Source organism: Gobio gobio (genome assembly GCF_949357685.1).
Source record: "Gobio gobio genome assembly, chromosome: 11".
Classification (NCBI taxonomy): Eukaryota; Metazoa; Chordata; class Actinopteri; order Cypriniformes; family Gobionidae; genus Gobio; species Gobio gobio.
Window position 1 is genome coordinate 25,928,201 of NC_137104.1, and position 20,381 is coordinate 25,948,581.

Below are 20,381 nucleotides of genomic sequence, written 5' to 3' on the forward strand. Positions count from 1 at the left end.
TACATATATACAAATAAATATACAAATATACAAATATATATATATATATAATGTGTGTATATATATATATATATATATATATATATATATATATATATATATATATATATATATATATATATATTTATATATTTATATATTTATATATATATACACACATACACATATACAAATATATATACACATATACAAATATATATACACATATACAAATATATATACACATATACAAATATATATACACATATACAAATATATATACACATATACAAATATATACATACATATACAAATATATACATACATATACAAATATATACATACATACATACATACATATATATATATGTATATATATATATATGTGTGTGTATATATATGTATGTGTGTATATATATATATATATGTACGTACGTACATACATACATACATACATACATACATACAGTGGGGAGAACAAGTATTTGATACACTGCCGATTTTGCAGGTTTTCTACTTAAAAAGCTTAAAAGACACCTGTCCAGACACTCAATCAAACAGACTCCAACCTCTCCACAATGGCCAAGACCAGAGAGCTGTGTAAGGACATCACGGATAAAATTGTAGGCCTGCACAAGGCTGGGATGGGCTACAGGACAATAGGCAAGCAGCTTGGTGAGAAGGCAACAACTGTTGGCACAATTATTAGAAAATGTAATAAGTTCAAGATGACGGTCAATCTCCCTCAGTCTGGGGCACCATGCAAGATCTCACCTCGTGGGGCATTAAAGATCATGAGGAAGGTGAGGGATCAGCCCAGAACTACACGGCAGGAACCACAGTCTCAAAGAAAACCATTAGTAACACACTACGCCGTCATGGATTAAAATCCTGCAGCGCACACAAGGTCCCCCTGCTCAAGCCAGCGCATGTCCAGGCCTGTCTGAAGTTTGCCAATGACCATTTGGATGATCCAGAGGAGGAATGGGAGAAGGTCATGTGGTCTGATGAGACAAAAATAGAGCTTTTTGGTCTAAACTCCACTCGCAGTGTTTGGAGGAAGAAGAAGAAGGATGAGTACAAGAACACCATCCCAACCATGAAGCATGGAGGTGGAAAACATAATTCTTTGGGGATGCTTTTCTGCAAAGGGGACAGGACGACTGCACCGTATTGAGGGGAGGATGACCCGGGCCATGTATCGCGAGATCTTGGCCAACAACTCAGTAAGAGCATTGAAGATGGGTCGTGGCTGGGTCTTCCAGCATGACAACGACCAGAAACACACAGCCAGGGCAACTAAGGAGTGGCTCCGTAAGAAGAATCTCAAGGTCCTGGAGTGGCCTAGCCAGTCTCCAGACCTGAACTCAATAGAAAATCTTTGGAGGGAGCTGAAAGTCTGTATTGTCCAGCGACAGCCCTGAAACCTGAAGGATCTGGAGAAGGTCTGTATGGAGGAGTGGGTCAAAATCCCTGCTGCAGTGTGTGCAAACCTGGTCAAGAACTACACGAAACGCATGATCTCTGTTATTGCAAACAAAGGTTTCGGTACCAAATGTTAAGTTCTGCTTTTCTGATGTATCAAATACTTATGTCATGCAATAAAATGAAAATTAATTACTTAAAAATCATACAATATGATTTTCTGGATTTGTATAGATTCCGTCACTCACAGTTGAAGAGTACCTATGATAAAAATGACAGACTTCTACATGCTTTGTAAGTGGGAAAACCTGCAAAATCGGCAGTGTATCAAATACTTGTTCTCCCATCTGTATGTATGTGTGTGTATATATATTTGTGAATGTGATTGTTATTTCATGACAATTAAGCACATAAAACTAGTTTTACATTTATATAAATAACAGTAAAAACTGTAATAAATGAATGAACATCTTAAACATCCTATAATAACATGCTTTATTTTCTTATAATATTTTTCCTTCTGATTTGAGATGTAAATGGCATTGGCCTGTGAGATTCACTTGTACATCTTAATTGGTGAATCATCAGGAAGAAAAACAACCTGAAACCTGAAACAAACTTGAAGTCAAATTGGGCCCTCAAAAATATCATACTATTTGGTAAAAGTTTACTATACAGATGCACTAATATACATTAATTCATTCTTATCTAATCCACAGATAATCATGTGTTAATAAATGACTCATGAAGAACTATGAATTAATATATGATATTATGTAATGTATTTATTTAATTCCTTATCATACAGTATTATTAACTAATAGTGTAAATTAACGTGTTAATTGCCTTAATGGGTCAAAGTCATGTATTCTGCTTTAATTAATCATATTAATCATAGATAATGATTTGCAAAAGTATCATTATGCTATGACTTGTTTGAGGCACATTATTTTTATTTTAATAACAGTAAAAACTGTATTTAAAGTAATTACATTTTGTTTTTTGTAATTGTCATGAAAAAATGAGCTATCCTCCTAATAGCAGGATAGGCTTTATTTTCTTTATGCAAAATATATATTTTGTTTCCTTCTGATTTTGGGTGAAAATGTTTCACTTGTGCGTCTGATTGGTGTATAATCTAGAAGAAAACGAATGACTGTAATCCAGAACAGAGAAATCCTGTTAGAGGTCTGTTTGCTTTTCTCCACTGCCGCCGTGAACTGTGCATTTAGTTTCAAACACATATCGAATCCTGCTGTAATCTTACACTATGGTCTGGACACCAAATCCGTTTCCATGGATCCTGTGCGTAAATGAAATCCCCTCTTTGTTTAGACTCAGAAAGCAAAATCACCGAACTCTAATACCTATTTCTCTCTTCTCACATTTTTTTTTCTTTTCACTCCCCCTTTCACACTCTCTCGGTCTTTGGAAGTATTGCCAAGAGCAGCAGGTAGCCAAGTGTCTTGAGCTCTTTGGAGACTCTTCAGATGGGCTGCTGTGTGTGAGGAGTGTGTGTCCCCTGCTGGCACCGGCTAGAGCTGATCAGATTAGAACGCCCGTGTGAAGTGTGACGTCCTTACCGACGGCTTTCCTGTCTTCAAAGACGTGAACTAGTGGATCAGAAGCACATTTGACTGTTTTGATAGGCACGGCAGCCCAGTACTTCCCATTTCCTGTTCGTAATCCCTAAAGATGATGGCATTCCACGGGTTTATACTTTTATAAAACATTCATTTATTCACTGAAATCTTTCTATGGTTACAATATGTAAAATGTTCACATTCACATGCCACTTTCCACAAATAGGGTACAAAAGGGCCTGAACTATTTAAAAAAAATATATATATATATCTTTTATCTGATTTATTTTTACATATTTAATTTTTTATATTCTATTCTATTCCAGGTCTTACATTTACTTTACAAGCCTATTTTTATTATTATTATTATTTATTTAATTTTTGTTGCGAATTTGGCTTGTTTGGGACCAATTGTTGACAATTTCTCAGATTATTGAAAAAACTTGTTTACTAACCAGGTTGAATGGTTGAGCTTTACGAATGTAGCCACTGTTAACGGAACACCAAATTCTTTGTAAAAGCTGACTTAAGTTTTCCAAATTATTGGGATGTCACAGATACAATTAATGTTCCCCTTCTTGTAAGTGGGAATCATGTGGTAACAGGGTTGAGCTTAGAAGCTTTTAGATACCGCTAAAAAAATGTGGTTTCATGTTATGTTCAATTTTTGTTTGATAGTTTCCCCTACAAAATAATTTGTGCTCTGCCTTTAAAAAGCAATGAGACATCCCATATGGAAAGCGGCACTTAAATATATGATACATTTTTGGCATTAGAACAGTTTTATTAGCAGATTCCATGATTCTGCTTTTGACTATTGGTTCATTTACAACTTATCTATGCGTAAAAAGGAGCTGAAAATGTTTTTTTTTCATGCACCGCTTAAGCTCAGAATAACATTATCTTTGCACAATTATTAACAAATAGACTTTTAATATTTATGAAACTGTCACCTCAAACCTTCTGCAGCTGCATTAGTGTGTGTGTGTGTATGTGTGTGTGTGTGTGTGTGTGTGTGTGTGTGTGTGTGTGTGTGTGTGTGTGTGTGTGTGTGTGTGTGTGTGTGTGTGTGTGTGTGTGTGTGTGTGTGTGTGTGTGTGTGTGTGTGTGTGTGTGTGTGTGTGTGTGTGTGTGTGTGTGTGTGTGTGTGTGTGTGTGCGCGTGCATGAATGTTTGCTTATTTAGCATGTTCTGCTCTGTCTGCTACTAAGAAAGTATGATACTGCGATTGGTATTTAACAGTTGATAGTTCGGGGTTTCTTATTTATTGCTAATAATCAAATGCATTTTAATATCAGGTTATTAGAATCTTTGTAATGATATATTTTGCATGTATTTTGCCTTCTGGCTGTAGTATGTATGGTATGTTGAGCGTTATAGATAAATAAGAGAAGTAGAATGCTTTTTTTTTTAACCCTGAATAACATCAACCATTTAGTAAGAGCACATGGAACAACTAGAAACAGGGTCAAATAAAAACACTTCACAAGGCCTTTCTTACTCCAGATGAGTTACCACTTATTTTTATATTCATATGGCAATAACCTTCTAGTGCATTCAATATAAGAATGTGAAGAAAGATGACTGTGTGCTTTATCCGCTTTCTTTTTATAAATCGTGCATCAGTTTAAATTGGTCTGTTGGTCTTTCATTGTCATTTACTTTTACTCCAAAGCGCCCAGTAATGGTGATTTTTAAATCGAGTTATCGAGTTTGCACAATGTTTGCATCAGTGGCAAAAGCCAATATCCTGTCATCAAAAACCAATGGAAACAAAATCATCTTCTAAATCGTTTAATTTAAAGTTCCCAGTTTTGTTTCATCATCAGATTCTGCCAACAATATAATTTATGATATTTAATGTCCATGCCTTATTCATATCAATAAAAGATGTTTACTATTACTATATACAATGGTTTTTTTTTTTTTATCTTTCTAAGTGCGAAGCAGCATTTGTCTCTATACAAAAATGATGAAAGACTTAATTAATAAACAGATTAAACAGTTATTCTATCAAGTATTGTAGTTCATTATACTGTTCATGGTTTCTAAATGTGCATATTGGCTATACAAGCACTGCCTTATTCAATAAATGTTTAGAGAGTTCTATTTGATATAGTTTTTTTATCATTCAAAAACAGTGGACAACACAGTTTTGACTCAGGATACACTCTAAAAAAAAAGGCTCGTAATCATAGGGGAACCTTTTTTAGTGCTATATAGCACCAATTTTGGTGCTTCAGTGGTTCTTCAGCGGTTCTTCAGAGGTGCTATATAGCACCTTAGTCAAAGAACCGGTGAAGAACCTCTGAAGAACCGCTGAAGAACCTCTGAAGAACCGCTGAAGAACCACTGAAGCACCAAAATTGGTGCTATATAGCACTAAAAAAGGTTCCCCTATGATTACGAGCCAAGAACCATTTTTGGTGCAATATAGAACCTTTTTTTTTTTTAGAGTGTATAGAGTATGACTTATAATACATGCATGCTTTTTCAGAATGTTTCAAATGTTATTTTTCGTGCGCTCCGGTTGCCCTGGAAACATTTAATTGCGCTAGAGAACAAATGACTGACTCAGCAGGCAAAAGAACAATGTGTTGAATTCATAGCTTATTGTCCCCCCTGCACTTCAACAGACCCCCGCCGAGTTCAAAGGATGAGGGGTCCTGTGGAGAGGGATATCACATCAATGTTCCCAACTTCTCCATACAAAAACATTGAACTACTAGATTAATCTTCAGAAAACCTGGACAGAACTCTGAAGCCAATAACACTGACCTGAAGAAGCTCTGCGGTGCTTTTCATCCAGTCAGTATTCAAAGGCCCCTACATAAGCTATGGTTTGACCTCTTCCTCTATTTTAATAAAAGGAACAAAGACTGTCATATATTTAAATCATAATTATTTTCGAGATTTTTTTTGGAAGGGTAAAGAAATCAAAACAAACATAACAGTTTTTTTTCTTGGTCTTCTATCTAAAATATGCAGAATATGCTGCCTTGGATATACAACATCCTTAAAGGGTGTTCACTTCGAAATGAACATTTCCTGATCATTTACTCACCCCCATCTCATCCAAGATGTTCATGTCTTTCTTCAGTCAAAAATAAATGATTTTTTAAGGAAAACATTCTAGGATTTTTCTCCACATAATGTACTTAAATGGCAACCAATGGGTTGAAGGTCAAAATCAATGCAGTTTCAAAGGGCTTAAGAGGGCTCTGCACAATCCCAGCCGAGAAATAGGGTCTTAATTGACTTTATTGGTGTTCTTCTTCACGACGTATGACTTCATCACGTCAGAAAGTTCACACGTGACATAAATGGAAGTACCGACCTAGTGCCGAAAAACTCCCATCTCATGTTTTCCTCCGACTTTAAAATTGTCCGACATCGACATGTTTTACCTTTATTTTTGTAAAGGGCATTTGATTTAGTCTTTGCATGTTCGTTTTAACACTGGGTCGGTACTTCCACCTACATCACGGCCGTGACCTTTCCGACGTGACATACGTCGTGAAGAAGAACAAACTGAAGTCGAGCCATTTGTGGTTAAAAAGTATATAATTGTTTTTTTTTTTTTATGACCGATGGTTTCGCTAGATAAGGCCCTATTCCTTGGCTCGGATTGTGCAGAGTCCCCTAAACCCTTTGACACTGCATTGATTTGGACCTTCAACCCGTTGGTTGCCATTGAAGTACATTATATGGAGAAAAATCCTGGAATGTTTGAAGAAAGAAAGACATGAACATCTTAGATGAGATGGGGGTCAGTAAATTATCAGGGAATTTTAATTTTGAAGTGAACTAATCTTTTAAGTTAGAATCCTCAATCAGCCTAAACCTATTTTTAAGGAACAGTTTGCTTAAAAATTCCAATACATGCTTTGTTTGTCGTGTGTGTGTGTGTGTGTGTGTGTGTGTGTGTGTGTGTGTGTGTGTGTGTGTGTGTGTGCACTCAAAATGTCCCCACAAAGATGGCAATATCCGAAATCCTCATCCTTGTGGGGACATTTTTAGGTCCCCATGAGGAAAACATCTTATAAATCAGTCTAAGTGATGTTATTTTGAAAATGTAAAAATGCAGAATGTCTCCTGTGATGGGTAGGTTTAGGGGCAGGGGCAGTGTAGGGGGATAGAATATACGGTCTGTACGGTATAAAAAGCATTACGCCTATGGAAAGTCCCCATAAAACATGAAAACCCTACGTGTGTGTGCGCGTGTGTGTGTGTGTGTGCGCGTGTGCATGCGTGTGTGTGTGAAACATGCCAAATTGTGCAGACATAATCTTTGGCCAGGCGGTGATGCAAATAAATTATGAACACATGCAAAACAAGAGAGAACCATCAAATATTTTTTAACTGATGATGTTGTTAAAGGGATAGTTCACCCAAAATTGTGTCATTACTTACTCACCCTCAAGTTGTTCCAAAACTGTATGACTTTCCTTAAAGGGGTAGTTCACCCAAAAAAATTGCAACCAGAGAGTTCACCCATTGACTTCCATAGTAGGAAAAAATACTATGAAAGTCAATGGGTGCCATCAACTTTCTGGTTACCAACATTCTTTAAAATACCTTCTTTTGAAGGAAACTCATACAGGTTTGGAACAACATGAGGGTGAGTAAATGATGACAATTTTCATTTTTGGGTGAACTATCCCTTTAATGTAAGCTTTTTCCTAAGCTTTTGAATTTTCTATGCATTTTTTGCATATTAAAATAAAACCTGCTGCTGCACACTTTTTGCCTAATATTTTTTGTTCAGATAAATACCTCAACCAAGTTTAGTGTTTTGTTCTTCCTTCGTTTTTAAGAAGTATATAAAATATTTTCCTAATATTTAGATGGTTTAATTAAACTTTTAGGATCATTAAAAACAAGTCTTCACGTCAATCCCCTCCTGGCATCACTTTTGGCCTGTATGTAATGGGCAAATGCCCTCTTTGAAAGTTTACTGAGGCCCCCTAGTGGGCCCCACCCCCTAATTGAGAACCACTGCTCAGTGTAGCATCTATAACTTTGTCAAGAACATACAAACCCTTTGCTAAACCTATAAGGAACTTCTGAACAAAACGTTTTTAATTTGTAAGTGTACACTAAAACTAGCAGAATTGGAGACTTGAGTTGTACTGAAGTAAAAGATCAGCTAAACTAAGAGATCTTGGATTGTCGTAATCTTTTTATGAGCTTTAATCACTATTAATTAAGCCTATCAATCACTATGATGAGTGTGAGATGTGAGTGATCCTAGTATCGGTCTATATGTTGAAGTGGAGGGGGAGAGGTGCGAGTCCAAAGCTCCTCCCTGCTGATTGTTGAGAGCAGTAGTGATTCAGTCCCATTGTTTGAGAGGAGCGGATCAAACGTCCCACACAGAGAACCTCTTTTTCTCATGGAAATAAAGTGTCTGCCTCTCATTCATGCACGAGTTTCTCTAATGCAAAGAAGTCGAGCACGCAGGGAGACTACACACACACACACACACACTAGTGAGTGAAGTTACGAGCACGCTGGACTGGGGTCTTGGAGAGACACTTTGCAGAAAAGGATCACTGGACGCGCACACAAGCTAAATGAGGGCATTTTTTTAGAGAGATTGATGAGGTATTGCTGATATTTCACCATGTTCGCCCTTGGACGGTGCGCGCTGGTTTTTGGGCTGCTGTGCGCTGCGCTCTCCGCGGGCGCATCGGTGTGTCCAGCCGGCTGCGAGTGCTCAGAAGCCGCGCTGACGGTCAAATGCGTTTCTAAAGATCTGCGGGACATACCGACCGGCATCCCGAGCTACACCAGAAACCTCTTCATCATCGGAAACCACATCAGTCAGATCGGACCCGAGTCTTTCCAGGGACTGGACAACGTGACAAATTTGTCACTGTCTAACAACAGGTAAAGTCGAAGCTGCGTATAATTCACCTTGAAATTAATATGGAATAGATTTTGTCGTTTTAAATATCTTTTTTTAAAGGAGAGTAAATACTAAATGTAAGTTGCCTATTTTGGTAGGCTGCAATGCTACTTTTTCAAAGGAGAAATCTCAAATAGAAGCTTTAAGATTTGTAATGTGTGTACAGGTTTTATTGACCCTCAGATATTTTTAGCTTGTTTTATTTTTAAATGAGCCACATTCTATACATTGTGCATTCTATATAATGTATGAGCTATTAAAACAGATTTATGACTAAAGGAAATAGGATCTTACTAGTCAAAGATGTGACCTTATATTCAGGACCAGATGTGAAAAATCTATCACCATAATATTGAATGAATTAAAGCAACTGTTATACAGAAAGTCCTCTCAAAATAAGTTTTTAGTAGTGTTAACTACTTGAGAGCACCTTAAATCTTTCTGTAAAAGTAAATTATCATTTGGTGTCATCTTCTTTTAAATATGTTTATCTATTTATTTGCCTTTTTAATAATAATAAAAAATTAAAAAAACTATCGTTACTGTTCTTGCCATGAAAATAGCCTAAGATGCTGACATGGCTTAAACAAGCAAATAAATAACCCTCTTCAATATCAGTGGTAGTTCTGACCCTGCAACTGCACTCTTTATTGGCCTTGATGGTTCATGAGCAACCTTTAACCTCAATGGAATATTTGCATTGCACAAAAGGTTCTTTAGATTATTAAAATGTTCAAAATTGTTCACTGAAAGGTTCTTTGGGGACCCCAAAAATGGTTCTTCAAAGGCATCACTGCGACACTTTTGGAACCTTTATTTTCAGGAGTGTAGTGTAAAATTGTTCATTTTTCTCTTTCCAGGATCTCTGAGGTGAAGTCTCATACATTTTCTAGCCTGCGGAGCCTCAGATCGCTGGACCTCAGCAACAACCAGTTGGCCATCATCCATCCTGAGGCGTTCACTGTCCAGACCCGTATGCTGAGGGAGCTCAACCTCAGTCGGGCTCTCTACAACCACTCGTCCGTCATTGATTTAGCCACCTCTCTTCGCTGGAGTACCTTGAGTGACCTGCTGGGGCTTGACCTGTCCAGTAACGGCCTTGTCTATTTGCCCCCCGGCATTTTTTGCCATCTTGTCGGCCTGCGGCGCCTTCAGCTTGCCAACAACTCTATAGTGTCCATACATAACGGCACATTCACAGGACTGGATCAGCTCCAGGAGCTCGATCTCACCCATAATGCCCTCAGGACTTTACGTGAAGAGGCTCTAAAGGAGCTGGAGCAGTTGCGTTCGGTAAGGCTCCACTTGGCGGAGAATCCTTACACCTGCACATGTGACATCGAGCCTTTTGCCGCCTGGCTGAACGGCTCACAAGTGCAAGTAGAGGACGTCGAGCACCTGACTTGTGCGTTCCCCATCGCATTGCGGAACACATCGCTATTGACTGTGGGCGAACTGGAGTTGGGTTGCCATAAGGCAGGTGAGGTCGACAACCTAGCACTGCAGACCTCCTATGTCTTCCTGGGTCTCGTGCTGGGATTTGTTGGTCTCATGTTTCTCTTTGTGCTCTACCTGAACCGCAAAGGTATTAAGAAGCGCATCAATGACATGCGCGACGCATGTCGGGAAGTCTGGGAAGGGTACCACTACCGATATGAGATCGACTCCGATCCCAGATTGTCGCAGTTTTCGACAACAGCTGATGTGTGATTGGACATGAACTCTTCCCAAACCAAGCTCCTTTAATGAACATGTTTTCTATTGCATTTATACTTGGGAAATGCCTGTGTGTCGCGAACATGTAGACTTAAGTAGGCACATTTCTTGTGAAAAGCATGTACTGCCTGTCTTGTCGAAGCCTTTATAACAAGCACACCTCCCCCTCAAGTCTGCACACAAATTGCCCCAAGATGCATTTGCTTCTCAGTCATCATGGGATGTTTGAGGATTAGCCCAATAAGGGGGCAGAAGCCATAAAGTAACTCTGACCACCACCAACAAACCCCCCACCAATCTCCATTGTCCTGAACTGGAATATTGCCCACCTCTTTAGTGCTCAAGTGCCTTGTTTATTGGATTGAAGGGGCTGACCAGCTTAAAAAAGGGACAAATCTTATATATATAGATATATAAATGCATACTGTACTGTTTGTGGAGTTTTGAGGACTGTTTTATTGCATGCTTGTGCAGCCCTCTTTTATGGAAGTGTATGCATTTCTAGTATCGGACCCTAAGCAACAGAATTAGCAGCCTTCTATGGTCCTTTCTGTCCCTCTATCCACAGGGAGTCTGCAAAGAATGTGCCGGATTTTCTCTCCAAAAGCATTCCAGCAGGAGGATAGCCTCCTCTAAGCTCTAGAAGGAGGATCTTTTGAAGAAAGAGAGCCAGTTTGCAGAAATCTCTGGCTGCTTTTTTTTTCCGTTCAAAAGAGACGTTTTGCTTTGTTTTTATTCCACTCATTTTTATTGTCAGAATGATGAGAACCAGCCCTTACGAGGGCCGCTGAGCGAGACCCCTCCTCCGTGAAGCCTGTTCGCTCTTTGAAGACTCAGTCTGGCTCAGTTCCTCATATGTTCCCCAGCTTTTTCTGTTTAAGGGACTGTTACGGTGATAAGATACAGATGAAGCTGGGGCCGTTGTGCTGAAGGGTCTCCTGCTCTGTTTTTTGAGTACTGTTTCCAAATGTGTAAGACTGAAAAGAAATATCCTTGATGTGTTGTGCCACTTGTGTCTGGATAACATGGTTTTATGCAGCATATGTTTAGCAAAAGACTATTTAGTCTTTGAGTGAATCTCACAAAGGCCGGACATTTCTTGTGTAAATGAATTCGTATTTCACCTTATCAAAAGAAAAAAATAAATATTATGCATAAACAACACAAAGACTATTTTTTTGCATTGTGACATTTTTATGACAATTATGTACATGTAATGCTATATACAGTACCGGTTATTTTTAATGTTTTTGAAAGAAGTCTCTTATGCCCATCAAGCCTGCATTTATTTGATCAAATATACAGAAAAAAACTGAAATATTATTACAATATAAAATAAGAGTTTTCTATTTTAATATACTTTAAAATATAATTTATTTCTGTGATGCAAAGCTGAATTGTCAGCATCATTACTCCAGTATTCAGTGTCACACGTTCCTTCAGAAATCATTCTAATATGCTGATTATCAGTTATTATCAATGTTGGAAACAGTTGTGCTGCTTAATATTTTTTTGGGGAACGTGATACTTTTTTTCCCCAGGATTCATTGATGAATAAAAAGTTTAAAAGAACAGCATTTATTCAAAATAAAAAGTGATAGTAAAGATTTATATTGTTAGAAAAGATTTCAACACATATTTGCTGAATAAAAGTATTAATAAAAAAAAAAAAAAAACAATTTCTGACCACAAACTTTTGAACAGTAGTGTATGTTGTTACAAAATATCTCTATTTTAAATAAATGCTGTTTTTTTTTTTACTTTTTATTCATCATTGAATTCAGAAAAAAGTACCATTATTTTAAAAGGTAGAAATATTTCACAATATTACTGTTTTTTCTGTATTTTTGATCAAATAAAGGCAGCCTTGATTTATTTCAAAAAAAGTAATGTTTCCAAACTTTTGACCGGTACTATATATATATATATTTATATATAGAATTATTTAATTATTGCAGATTTTAATAACTGTCATAATGTCACGGTGCAAAAAAATATTTGTGAAAATGAAATGAAAATCAATGAAAATGCATATATATATATATAAATATACAGTATATTCCTTTGTGAGATTTGGCCACAATGTTTTCGAATAAGAACCATAATCTGTGGTAAAAGCATCATATCTTTGCTTGACAAATTGTGATATGAAACTTTTGAGAAATTGTCTTCCATTGTGCTTTTATAGCTTTGTACTCATGTATTATTCATTATATTCAAATGAACCTTTCTATAAAGAGGTAAAGAAAACCGTTTAAGTGGGATGCCAAAAGCAAAATGTTTACTCATGAATTTATCAGGTATCAAGTGCAAAACAACTCTTCTGGGGATGTGTCATGCATCGCATGGACAAATAAATGGTCTTTCTTCAAGGAAGAGTTTATTTTGCATGCTAAAAAAATAAAGGTTTTTACATTTGAAATAAATGAGTCTCCATTTTGCGTCTTGTTGGTCAGAAAGATTATTTATAATCTTTAGATTCGGATTTATAATAGGAATGATTCACCACAAACTCTCCTCCTTTCAATGGAAATATTTGCATGGCATATCCAAAAAATTAGTCCACAAGTTTTCCCCCTCATTTTGAGTTTCTTATTGTATTATCCTTCAAATCAGTCCAAATGAAATTGCATATTGCAGAATGAACTCAGCGAAAATGCATTATCTGCGTTATGCGTTATAATGTTGATGCTGTAATATTATTCTCTCTCATAACAAATGGCCTTTACCAAGAGCTTGCAGGGCATCAGAGGTGTTTCATAACTGATAATAATATGAGCGGGCTTAGTCGCATTTTTACGGCTGCAAATCTCCACATGCAACACGTTATTGGAAACACATGAGTTCAGTATATGTATGATAATCGGCTACAGTATAAAGTTGCATGTAATGCCTCATTGAAAATCATCTGTGGTTCAGAGCAAGGCTCTGTGTCTAATTTAAAAGATTTAAAAATATTTTAATGAACGGCTTGATTACGTCAGCCTTCTACCATAAGTAAATCAGAATAGTTGGTCAAAACTATTAAGGGCCGTTCACATTGGCAGCGACCAAAAGTCTCATTTTTAATGCGAGTTGGCAATTCGAGGTGGCAATTCTTGAGCAAGAGCGACCGTTGGTGATGTGAAAAAGAAAATTGGTGAACATCACTGCACGTCAACCAATGAGAGTGTAGAATACTCTAGAAAAAGCGATTTAACCTCTATGTGTGAAGGCCCCTATACTGTATATCGAAGCGTTTTTATTGCTATTGCTTAATGGTGTCGTGCCTGGTTATCACATGATGTTAGTATTGCTGATAGTTAATGTAACATGAGAGCAGAACTGACGAGTTTACAAACTACCTCTTTCCTCCAACAGCTCCCTGTGCTGAAGACCATGGTGGGCTTGTTAAAAACAAAGAAGAAATTTAGCCAATTAGTTATGAATTTATGGCCGTCCTAAGGCTCAGACCCACAAAAATTGCTATTTACCTGGCATCATCTGGTTGGACACCGCTGTGCCAAAGAACAGTAGTGAAGATTAATGTAATCTTCTCTCGGCCTCATGGTAAGCCTGCAGGCAAGACAAAATATCCCACGGCTCTAAATTTCATCTTGTTTGCGTCCGACTTTCAAGCAAACTAGCCTTTCAAGAACAAGAACAAAGAAATCCAAGTTCATATGACCGCTGTGCTGTTCATGAGACACACTTGTTTTATTCCTTCTTGATGGCCCTACACTGTGGTTTTGCTATTAAACAGGAAAGTGCCCTCGGGATGTTACAGAGAAATGCTGCTCTTTTGCAATTAGTCATGTATTTGCAGACTCTAATGCTCTTTGGTTTAGAAACATCCTGGCACCATTAAGAGACATTTAGTGGATTGATATATGGGTTCATGAAATGAATCTCACATCTATGAGGGATTGAATACATTAAAAGCAAACCCACAACAGTCATCAACATGACAACAGCGATTTAGTGGCAGCTGACTGTCTAGAGAGGCATTTTTCTCCTCGTCTTTCTTTCTTAACCTCAATTCCCGCCTCCAGCTTGTCCTCTCTTTTTCAATTCTTTGGTAAACATCTCTTTGTTACACTTCTTGTTTATTTTCATATCTTTTGTTTTCATTAAGAGACTGTATATAGCACCTGTTTTATCACCCTAAGACACAGGGTTGTTTGCTATGACAAGCTTACAGTGAGGTATTGAATATAACCCTATAACCCTATTAAAACCTCAGTTCATAACTCATCCTGTAGGACATTTTTTGCCTGATGGATGGTAAAACAGGAAGAAATCCCATAGACTTCTATATAATATAACGGTACATTCTTTATACACCACTGAAAACATAGTTTATGTATATTATATTGCATTTCTGTTAATAGATCCTCGTAAATATTACACACTTCACCTTTAATTGCATTTTTAATTGCAATTAAAGGAAAAGTTTTATAGTTTAAATTGATATTCAATGCAATTAGCTGAACTTTAGAAGTCGTACTATAGTATATATTTAAATATGCTTGTGCCGTTGTTTTGTCCTATTATGCTTTTTCACTTTTTCAACTTTAGCGAGTGTGTAATGTTGCTGTTTGAGCATAAAAAATTATCTGCAAGGTTACAAAGCTCAAAGTCCTCTCCAAAGGGAGATATTTTATTACACAGAATCAAGAACCATGCCAATTACTCATTTAAATAATCTCCACCCACGGAATACGCGAAAAAATGGGGCAAGGCCTGGTTGAGCTGCATTAGAGAAGACGCTATGTTGTCGCTATGTCAAAGAGACACTGTTTTCTCTACCCCGTTTCCAAAACTCACTTGTTTGACCTTTCTACAGGCTATTTTTTTTAAACACTGTTCCTGAGCATTATAACCCCAACGTTTATCTGTGTGCTGCACATTTTATGGAGAACAGCTTCCAGAAACTAGAGAATGCAGGCTACGCACAAAAGCTTCTCCTAAAATGGAGCAGTTCCCACTTTATCAGGACAATCTGTTGTTTGTGGATCACAACTTGAAAGTATGTCTTATTTCTAGTTGTGTTTTCTATTAACAATCCCAATTATAAGTTTTATGTTGTTGCTACGATGTAAACAAAGAGCAAAGCTTTGCCTCCGCTAGCCTGCTAGCCAATATTAGTGTTGATATTGTGTTTATTGTATCTTTTGTGAGACTGTTCACCGATGCCACCCTTAATATTTATATCTGAGTAGGGAGCTCACGGTTATAGTAAGGGCGTGACATTTCCCAAAAATGTCTAAATGTTGTCATCACAACACACTGGGCCAGCTAACCAATCACAGCACATTTTGTGTTGCAGAAGGAGGGGCTTCAGCGAAACCGGAACTAAACGGCACTTTCAGGCCAGACTGGGGAGAGAGGCGCTGTAATAATGTAAAATATGTGAAATAGACTATAATATGTTTTTGAACATTCAAGCATGAAAGCACACTCTAAAAAAAAAGGGTTCTATATAGCACCTAAAATGGTTCTTGGCTCGTAATCATAGGGGTGTAACATAGCCCACTGGAGGCAAGCTTCAGAACACATGTGCAGTCTCTTTAATTACAAACTCAAAATGCAACACTTAAAACAAAGACTTGGCAATACAAAACAAACCAAAACTCGGACTTGACACTCACCAACCATTGGTTACACATTCACAATAACAGACAAAGACGCATGGCAAACATGAGGGCTAAATACACTGAGACAAACGACTAGGCAAGTGACACCTGTGAACAGTGATCAAACAATAAACCAATGACAGAACAAGACACAAGATCACATGAGGGCAAGGGAGTCACATGACAAAAACCAGGAAGCAAGACAGTGAACATGATAAACTAAAAACATGAACAATGAACATGAACCGTCACCAAAACACCCTGTGACAAGGGGAACCTTTTTAAGTACTATATAGCACCAATTTTGGTGCTTCAGTGGTTCTTCGGCGGTTCTTCAGAGGTTCTTCACCGGTTCTTTGACTAAGATGCTATATAGCACCGCTAACTAAGGTGCTATATAGCACCGCTACCATATACAGAACATGTTAAGATATGGTGCTATATAGCACCAAAAGTGGTTCCTCTATGATTACAACGAAGAACCATTTTTTGTTCCATATAGAACCTATTTTTTTTTGAGTGCATATTCTAGTATAGCCTGGACCTACCAGACTCTCGTACATTTCATTTGGACAGAGAGTCTGGGCACTCTCCATTGACAAGCGTTTACTTCCTTGAAGGCTGGTACTCTGTTGAAGTTTAAAACTATTGGATCTGCCCAGAGCCACTCTGGATCGGCCATAACCAATCGCTAACGTTTGGTCGTGACGTATGTCATGCAGCATTCGCCTCTCTTTCTCACATGGAAGTCCGTAAAAATAACTGTGCAGATTGTGCACGCCACCTCAGTGATAAAACCTAAAACTTGTGCTTTCGGATTGTGATTTATTCACGGTGGAGAGGAGAGTTTTGTGATCGGGAACGCGCTGCTCACGTGGTCCGTAACATGATTGTATGCTGTAAATAAAATGTCATATGCTTGGTATGATAAGAATAAATGCTGCCGTAAATAACGGCCCAATTCAAATGTTTATGTGCTTTTCTTCTTTTTATTTTTTGAGCGGAGATTAAATATATTGCTCTTGTAAATACTTGCCAGCATTTAAAGAAATACAAGTCTAGAAATGCATCCAAATTATATCGCAACCGTACGGTGCTCTACAGTGGTCAAAAAGGATATAAACAGTGAATTTTGAAGTGATATATTCTTGAAAACTGTGGATTCGGACAGCAATTAAATTACCATACGGTACCACACTTTGGTGTTTGTCTAAAACAGATTTTTACGTATAAAATCACTGACTAGCCCCTGTAAATGATGACAATACCTTTCGACCCCACGAGAAACAATTACCGTCCGAATAGGGCTTCAGCCAACTCCTTCACCACTAATGGAGCGAGCTGGAAAATCACACTTTTCCTGAACCCTGTGGGGAGGAGAGCCACAACATCATGGCCACCAACAAAACTCAGCAATGATTGTTCCTGCTCTGGCTTTAACTTCTGGATATTCGGCAGCGGTGCCACAACGGAATGAATGGCTCCGCTCGCATCTTTCTCCGCCGAGTCCGCCGCCGTTACTGAACTACAACTCAAACTAGCGCACAACATCAACGTCATCGTTCTCAGCCACTCCCTCTGTTCGCTGATTGGACCGTTCAAAATTTGTTCGGAGAAAACCTAAGAATATACCGCAGTCCCAGACGGAGTACTGAAGGAAAATTAAAATTGAGCGGAAGTATGTAGGAGGGCGGAGCCAGGCTGATTCTTATGCCTTATTTTTTATTAAAAAATAAGGCATGTTTATAAAATGAAATGTCCTAATTAAACTAAGGCCTAATTCTGTCTTAATCTAAGCCCTGTCTGTGAAACCAGGCCTATATGTAATTTCATAATCACATCAATTGTCTTTGAAATATAGCTGAAGTGTACTGCAGACTGTACTGACAAGCCTATTTGGTAAACTAAAATATACTTTAATGTATGTAAGTGTGTTAAGAAACGGTCATGAAAGTGAACTCTCTTAATGTATAAGTGGCTTTTTGTTTCATAAATATTATATCTGCAAGTGCAGTAATTTAAAACTATACTTTGAAGTACACTACAAGAGCACATTCAGTACAATTAAGTGCACTTCTTTTCACAAAGACATTCCCCTAAAAACACTTAGCAACCACATAGCAATGCCCTGGCGACCACCCACAACAACAATGCATTGAGTTTTGCGCAGGGAAACACTGCTCTTCATAATCTAGTTCATTTTATGTCTTCAGTTAGACTTTGCATGCTAAGATGTTGTAAATCAAGTGATTTCGTTGTGGTTTCAGCAAGATTGCATGATGTACTTTTCTCTTTTGGGTGGATGTCTATGTACATGCTAAGATAGTTGAACAGATCGTTTTGCCTTTTGCCTCTCACACATTCACACATAAAGCATCCAATTCTCTCCCACAGCACTAATTATCAACTTTTGCTGTTTATTCAGGTTTATCTATTTGGTTAGTCCAGTTGTCCAACAAACCCAATGACAACAGGCAGCTATAAAGGTCCTACTCCCAGCGGCAGTGCTCCATTGTCCAACTGTTGGCTGAGTTTGGCAAACGATTGTTTTTTGAGAGCTTTAATAAACGGGGGGTTGTTAAAGCTGGAGGTACAGCCAATGCAGTGTCTGCTCCACATTTATCACTTTCAGTTAGGGGTAACAATCAACTCACACTCATACACACACCAGTATGCACCTGCTTACACAAACACACACTCCCAGCCAAGCACATACACAATGATGGATGTGCTGCTATATGCTACATACCAATTGTGCTTTTCCTCACATGTATAATCATATTATCCCTGCAAATAAAGTTGAAGGTATTATTGCAGCATTCTATATTGAGTAATGTGCTGTGCTGAAAGACAGAGGGTTTAATAAAAGTCAATAAATCATGATTATTGCTCACTAGCATGAAGTAGGAGCCACAACAGGCTTTCAGAATTCTCTATGACACAGAGACAATTTCATGGCCCACTGTGTGAATCTCATGAAGAAATGTTCGGGTTGTGTTTCACTCCAACATCAAAAGAACAAATAATCAATATTTGGCATAAATGAAGCCTATGTTCTTTTTGTAATTCCTTATTCTCAACGAAGACTATCATTCCTGTAATACAGTAATCTGTGATTTGTTCTGCAGTAAAAAATAGTGCAGTAGGCTTGTAATGATTTTTTTTTGTTAAAATTTCAGCAAAATCTGCACAAATTTTAAAGCAGATCAGAGCATTTTCTTTGCTTTGCATTGTATTCCTATTGAAACAAGAAGTAGGTGAGACATGCTAATAATACTTTTTTTAAAAGCCAATAGGTCGTAATTATGGCACATGAACCGTGGGCTGCGTCTGAAATTTCATACTTTCTTGAGTAGGTATACACAAATCAGGCATAATATTATGACCACTGACTGGTAAAGTGAATAACACTGATTATCTCTTCATCACGGCACCTGTTAGTGCGTGGGATATATTAGGCAGCAAGTGAAATTTTTTTCCTCAAAGTTGATGTGTTAGAAGCAAGAAAATGTTTTTGAGCGCGTTAGACACGGGCCAAATTATTATGGCTGGACTGCAGCTCTTGTGGGGTGTTCCTGGTCTGCAGTGGTCAGAACTGGACCACGGAGCAATGGAAGAAGGTGGCCTGGTCTGATGAATCACATTTCCTTTACATCACGTGGATGGCCGGGTGTGTGTGCGTCACTTATTTGGGGAACACATGCCACCAGGATGCACTATGGGAAGAAGGCAAGCTGATGGAGACAGTGTGATGCTTTGGGCAATGTTCTGCTGGGAAACCTTGGGTCCTGCCATCCATGTGGATGTTACTTTGACACGTACCACCTACCTAAGCATTGTTGCAGACCATGTGTACACCCTTTCATGGAAACGGTATTCCCTGGTGGCTGTGGTCTCTGCCACAAAGCAAAAATGCTTCAGAAATGGTTTGAGGAGCACAACAACGATTTTGAGGTGTTGACTTGGCCTCCAAATTCCCCAGATCTCAATCCAATCGAGCATCTGTGGGATGTGTTGAACAAACAAGTCAGATACATGGAGGCCTCACCTCGCAACTTACAGGTCTTAAAGGATCTGCTGCTAACATCTTGGTGCCAGATACCACAGTACACTTTCAGGGGTCTAATGGAGTCCTTGCCTTGACGGGTCAGG

At 38.0% G+C, this 20,381-nt stretch overlaps 1 protein-coding gene across 1 annotated transcript; it reads left to right on the forward strand.

Annotated features, from left to right (window-relative positions):
* Window positions 1-8,467: 8,467 nt before the first annotated feature.
* tpbg1b (trophoblast glycoprotein 1b) lies at window positions 8,468-11,744 on the forward strand. Its single transcript, XM_079829376.1, has 2 exons — window positions 8,468-8,879; window positions 9,759-11,744. The coding sequence occupies exons 1-2, from the start codon at window positions 8,614-8,616 to the stop codon at window positions 10,606-10,608; spliced, it is 1,116 nt and encodes a 371-aa protein (XP_079685502.1). The 5' UTR covers window positions 8,468-8,613; the 3' UTR covers window positions 10,609-11,744.
* Window positions 11,745-20,381: the final 8,637 nt, after the last annotated feature.